At 59.9% G+C, this 6,000-nt stretch overlaps 1 protein-coding gene across 2 annotated transcripts in view; it reads right to left on the reverse strand.

Moving 5' to 3' along the window:
• TENT4A (terminal nucleotidyltransferase 4A) overlaps positions 1 to 2,711 on the reverse strand; it is a 46,521-nt gene extending 43,810 nt beyond the window's left edge. Inside the window, exon 1 of one of the 2 annotated variants that reach the window (XM_047855175.1) lies at positions 1,935 to 2,711. In XM_047855175.1, the coding sequence (XP_047711131.1) occupies positions 1,935 to 2,665 (731 nt within the window). In that variant the 5' untranslated portion in view covers positions 2,666 to 2,711. The remainder of the gene's footprint in view (positions 1 to 1,934) is intronic. The other variant, XM_047855167.1, reaches the window with a different exon arrangement.
• Between the last annotated feature and the right edge of the window lie 3,289 nt (positions 2,712 to 6,000).

Raw genomic sequence — 6,000 nt, forward strand, 5'->3', positions numbered from 1 at the left:
AGAGGCCAGCAAGTGCGTGTCAGATGACCACAGGCCGCTGGAGCAATCTCGAGGAGAGGGGACCGCTCTGCAAAGGGTACAGAGAAAGAAGAAGGCGCAGAGGACCTACTGAAAGACAACACTGGGGACACAGACGAGAAGGAGGACCCGCACGCCTGGACAGCCCGGACTGCTGTGTGCTGGCCAGCGGCATTCACGGAGGGCCTGGTTTCAGAGTCAGGATCTAGAGACGGGGCGGGGGGGGGGGGGGGGGGGGGTGTCTCCCAGGCCGACCCTGCCCCCAGATCCTAGCAAAGAACCCGGTACACAGTGGGCTCGTTTGTAAAGAAAAGCAACACCAACGTACGTACTGCAGCTCACTGGAAACCGAGGGGTGAGGAAAGGGGTTCTGGGGCCTGAGAAATTTGCAGAAGGGCCTGGCGCCACCAGCACTAGAAGCTCACGGAAGGAAGACGTGGGACTTGGGACTGTCTGGGCCCCCAAATGCTCTCCCAGTGAAAAACACGTGTCTTCCTACTTTCCTGGGGCTAAGACACGGAGTCGGAGTCGGTTCCAGCGACAGGACAGGCTGGAAACCTGTGGTTCCTGTCCCCAACCCCACCCCAACAACTCAGGTCAAAGGCCAACATCAAGAACCCACTGCGCGACACCTCTTCTTGGACAGCTCCACAACGGCTCCTACTCAGGGCTGAGGCGCATGCTCCGGCTTCGGCCAATTTACCAAAGTAACACTTCTAACCCCAACCAGGTGAAACAGGCTGCTGGGCATGGAGCTTTTACCGTGGGCACCTCACAGACTTTAAAGGAGCACCAGCTTAAGTGTTTTCCAACTTGAATGAACAGACATGTTAAAAAAAGAAGCAGCAAGAAAAAAGAGAATTTCTTAAGAAGTAGCCTCAGTATCTAGCCATTGCAAGATTTATAGAACTCTAATATCTGTGAATACCCTAACAGCCTAGAAGATCCTTGACTGAGCGCCTTTTTAAATCAGGATGCGATGTGCAAGGAAAGTTGATGAGTTAAGTCTTGAAATACTGACATAAAACCTCGGTACAAATACTTCATTTCTAGGTGCTCAGAAGAGCACAGAAAGGCAAAGGAGCAGGGTAAGTGGTGTTTCCACCTGAGCAGCCTCACCTGGGACTCCTTCAACCCACACTCCCACCCCCGCCCACGCTGTCTTTGGTTTTTTGCTTGTTTGTTTGTTTTTAACCGGACCTTGCCATCTGCAATTGCACTAAACTTAGAACTTCTCCTCCTCTCCAGGCTGAGAAGAACATATTTCAAGAAAAGATGGCATCTTCCAAAGAATATGTGCTACAAATGTTTTTATTCCCCTCAAATGCTATTAACTGGCTTTTAAAAACTACAAAATAACTTTTATGTTATTTTCTGCATACAATTAAATCACAACAGGCAAGTCCTTATCCCAAAAAGTCACTTGTAAACTCACTGTTGGTTAAATTGTATCACTACCAAAGAAACCAATCATCCCTCAAAAGGATTTTCTCAGGAAAAAAAGTTAGTATTTAACCAGTATTTGCCTTCAACTTGATTCAAGTTCCTGGCAAGGCTGACACCGTCTGCAACTGACGTAAAACTCCCCGCTTTGACCAAGGAAGGGTACCTAACATGCGTTGGGGAGAGGACGAAAGAAGTATCCGTACCCCCTTCCAGGGGCACTCAAGAGGCTGAAAAGGAAAACCTCTGCACATGTCGGGTTCGGGGGCCCCTTCCTCGCGCTTGTCAGTTTTAGGGCCCGAGCAGAGCCCTCGTTTACAAGAGGAATTTAACTGTTCATAGAACTAAACACCTCGGGGCACAGAGTGGAACCCGGGCCTCCCGCAGCCACCCTCCGGACAAAGCGGGCCCCCCTCCCCTCCTCTCCCCTCCCCCCCCCCCCCAGCCCCGGTCCCCGCCGGCTCCGCACTCACCCCTGGATGCCCGGGCTGTACGCGCGGCTCTTCCACGGCGTGCCGGGCCGCGGCGCCTGGGGCCCGGGGCCGCCCCCTCCGCTCAGCGCGGCCGCGCGGCTGCCCGACAGCAGGTAGTTGAGGCCGTAGGTGCTGGCCTTGTTCTCGCGTTTCCGGCGGCCCGGGTGGAACTGGTGCTGCGGCGGGGAGCCGGCGGGCGCGGGACCGCGCGGCCCCGGGTGCCCGTTGGCCGCGCCCGGGGCGCTCGGCGGGCCGTCGGCGAAGTGGAAGAAGGCGCCGCCGCCGCCGCCGCCGCGGCCGCCGCCCGCCCGGCCGAGCGAGGCGCTGCTCGAGGACGACGACGAGCAGCCGGGGCTCTCGGTGCCCGACTCGGCGTTGGACGAGGACGACGACGACGACGACAGCGACGGCGACTTGTGCAGGCGCCGGGCGCCCTCGGCCGCGGGCCCCAGCGCCGTCAGCAACGCGGGGGGCAGTGCGGTGGGGCCGGGCACGGGCGACGGGGGCGACGCGGCGGGCAGCGCGGGCCCGGCCAGGCCGCCGCCGCCGCCGCCCAGCCCCGCCGCCCCCGCCGCGGCCGCCGTGTCCAGCGCGGGCGAGTTGAGGCAGAAGTAGGACGCGAAGCCCGAGCCGCCGCGGCCCACGCCCTGCGAGGTCTCCCAGATCTGCATCCACAGGGCATTGGCCGGCCCCTTCTGCTCGGGCTGGATCCAGGCCACGCGCGGATCCATCCACGCGCCGCCCCGCGGGCCCGCGCGCCCGCCCGCCCCGCCGCGGCCCCGCCCCCGCCGCGCCCCGAGCCCCGGCCGCGCCGCGCACGGACGGACGGACGGGCCGCGGGCGGACGGGAAGACGGGCGCGCGGGCCTGTGCCCCGGTTCCGGCCGGGTCGCGGCGGCGGCGGCGGCGGCGGCGTCTCCCGTCGGGGTCCCGGCGCGGCGCGGGGCGGGCCCGGGCAGGCCGCGGCGGGCGGCTCGGGCCTGTCGGGCTCCCTTCACGCGGCGCGGGGCGGGCGCGGGGGCCGCGGCGGCGGCGGCGTTCCACTCGGGCCGGGGGGAGAGGCCATCGGAGAGGGGCGGGCGGCCGGGCCGAGGGGGCGGGCCCAGGCGCCGCGCGGCCCGGGACCCGCGGGAGGGCCGCCGCCGTGCGCCGGGCCCTCGGTCACGCTCGCGCCGCTCGCTCCGTGCTCCTGCAGCGGTGGCGGCGGCGGCGAAAAGACACTCTCGGCGGCGACAGGGCGCGGGGGAAGGAGGGGGCGCCGCCGCCTCCGCTCCAATGAGGGGCGGGGAGGGAGCGGGGCGGGGAGGAAGCGCGGCCTCCCTCGTCGGGGCCGAGACGTCAGTGCGCACGCGCGGCTGATTTCAAATCCTCACTAGACACCGCCGCCTTGGTTACCGCGCCTGCGCACGAGGGCGCTCCTCCGTGAGGGTGGGGAGAGCAACGCGTCGGAAGGAGACGCGACTGGGAGGGGCTGAACGGGCGGTGGCGGCGGTGGCGTGGGTCTCCCTAGACTAGACTTGGCTGCGGTGAGCGAGGGAGAAACGAGGAGGTCGCTGCGTCGCCTTTGGCCGGGCTACGTCTGCCGGCCCCACCTCCCGCCGCCGCGAGAAGGCCGAGGCGTGGAGACATGCGCGCTGTGGCCGGGGTCCCCGGCAGCCGCCCGGTCACGTTGCGCGTGCGCAAGGACGAGACGCCGCCGCCGCCGCCGCCGCCGCCGCCGCTGCCGCGGCTGGGTGGAAGTTTCCGCGCCGCCGGGCGGGGTCGGGGATCCCGCCCGGTGCCATGCCCTGGGGCTGCCCGCTGGCCAAGCGTGTGGGCCAGGCCAGCAAGGACCGCGGATAGGCCGCTCTTTTAGAGAAAGGACAAAAATGCCCCGAGTCCCGTCCCGTGCATCCTCAGGCGCCCGTGTGCAGCCGGTCACGCTGCGGTCACTCGTGCCCGCCCACGTGTTCGCCGGCGGCCTGGGCAGCACTGCCTGCTAAGTCGCGGCCCCGGAGCAGGACTCTCCTTGGCGGGGTTTTTTTTTTTTTTTAAGGCTTTTTTGTTTCCTTTTAAAAATGATTTTCTATGAAGAAAATGAAGTTAAAACTTACAAGCTAGCTCGCTGGTGCGATTCCCCGAGGCCGACTCGGCAGTGCTGCCTGCGTGCTTGGGTGTCTGGCCTCTAGGCCGGCACTGGGTTGGCAGGATTCCGTAGAGGTCCTGTACGCAGTGCGAGTCCCGGGTGCCCGAGGATGCTCTAAGCCCGGTGTGACAATGGTATTGTTTGGAATGTGACGCTAACCACACGTTTTGTGAAGTCCAAGGCAAACGCCAGAGTGTCATTATGTAAGTCTGCGTGTAGCCACTGGAGCCCGGCCAGCGCGGACACCATGGCCCTTCCAGAGCCCCCACACCCCCTCCGCCAGAGATCTGGTCCCCGCCCAGCGGATGCAAGCCCTGGCCCGGCAACTTCGAGGAAGCGCAGCGCTTGGGCTGCATTCCTTTGAAACATATTGAAACAAGGCCTTTTCAACATGCTCTCCTGCCTGGCCTCTGCCGTAGGTGAGTACACATTACTAAGCGCTGACACTTCAAACATCCTAACACGGCGAAAAATCCGTGGATTGGCTACGGAGGCGTTTTGGCAAATGGTATAAATAATAAAAATGACTATTTTGGTTCAGACATTTTTCAGCCAGTGTATATTGTACACGTGGAAATCACGACCAAGGATTAGAACGTGTGCGTTAAACAAACTGGAGAAACAAATCGTTATTCTGGAACCCCTTGCTTCCAGGGCCTAGGGCCAAAATTCTTGGAGTCATCCCAGCTTCCTCTCTCCATAACCAAAAAATTTTCCTGGGTTTACCCGCAAGAAACATCCAAATCCAACAGCTACCCCTTGCTCCCTCCCTGCTCTCACCTATAGCCCCTTCAAGCCACTGCTATTTCTAGCATATTTTAAGCCAGTGCCTCCTTGCTAGTTTTCCACATTCCATTCTTGCCCTCTTTGGCATTTTTCTCCACAGAGCAGCTTGTGAGTGATCGTTTAAAAAGAAAAAAAAAAAAGGTTATCACGCTCTCTTGCTCAAAACCCTCCAGTGGCTTTCTTTCTCGAACTGAGGCTTACTGTGACCTATAAGTCCCTACCTTGTCTTGTTCTCATCCCTTTATCTCTCATTTAGTCTTTCAGCTCTTCCCCTAACCCACCCTGCTCCAAGCCACGAGCATTAGCAGACAGACTTGAGCCTCAGGACTTTTGCACTTGCTGCATCCACTTGGATTCTCCTACCCCACGTCCGCACCTGGCTTTCTCCTTCCCCACTCTCGCAAACCTGATCCTCAGCACTCCCCCCGTCCATTCCGTTTTATTTTTCTCTTAGCATGCATCTCCATTGGTTTCCTAGGGCCACGAACATGACAAAATACCACAAACTGGGTGACCTATAACAACAAATTTATTCTCCTACGGTTCTGGAGGCTAAATGCCCGCAGTGTAGGCAGCAAGGCCAGGCTGCCTCTGAGGTCTCTAGGGGAGGACCTGCTCCACGGCTTTCTCTTAGTTTCTGCTCTTTTCTTTGGCATTCTCTGGCTTATAGGTGCCCCACTCGGGGCTCTGCCTCCGTCATTGCGTGGCGTTTTCCCTGTGTCTATGTCTCCTCTTGTTAGAAAGATGCCGTTCATACTGGATTAGGGCTCACCCTCATGACCCCATGTTACCTTGATTACATCTGCAGAGACCTTATTTCAAATAAGGCTAACATTCTCCTGGAGGGTTAGGACTTGAAGTTCATCTTGGCGGGGCGAGGGGCACAGTTCAATCCGCTATGCCATCGCGTGAATTTTATTTACCTTGTTTATTATCTATGTCCCCTCCCCCCATTAGAATCTAAGGCTCCACAAGGAGAGGGCTGTTTATCTGTGCTTTTCCCTGCTGTGTGCAAGCTTGAGGACTGTGATTGGCACATGGTAAGTCCTGGATGAACGCTGGTGAAATGGCCAACGGTCGGTTGACCAACTCAACAGGAATGAAAGCCTTTCCTGGCTTCCAGGATCTCTTCCACAGATTGTTGTTTACTCCTTTT

This window comes from Prionailurus viverrinus, chromosome A1 (genome assembly GCF_022837055.1).
Source record: "Prionailurus viverrinus isolate Anna chromosome A1, UM_Priviv_1.0, whole genome shotgun sequence".
In the NCBI taxonomy this organism is placed as follows: domain Eukaryota; kingdom Metazoa; phylum Chordata; class Mammalia; order Carnivora; family Felidae; genus Prionailurus; species Prionailurus viverrinus.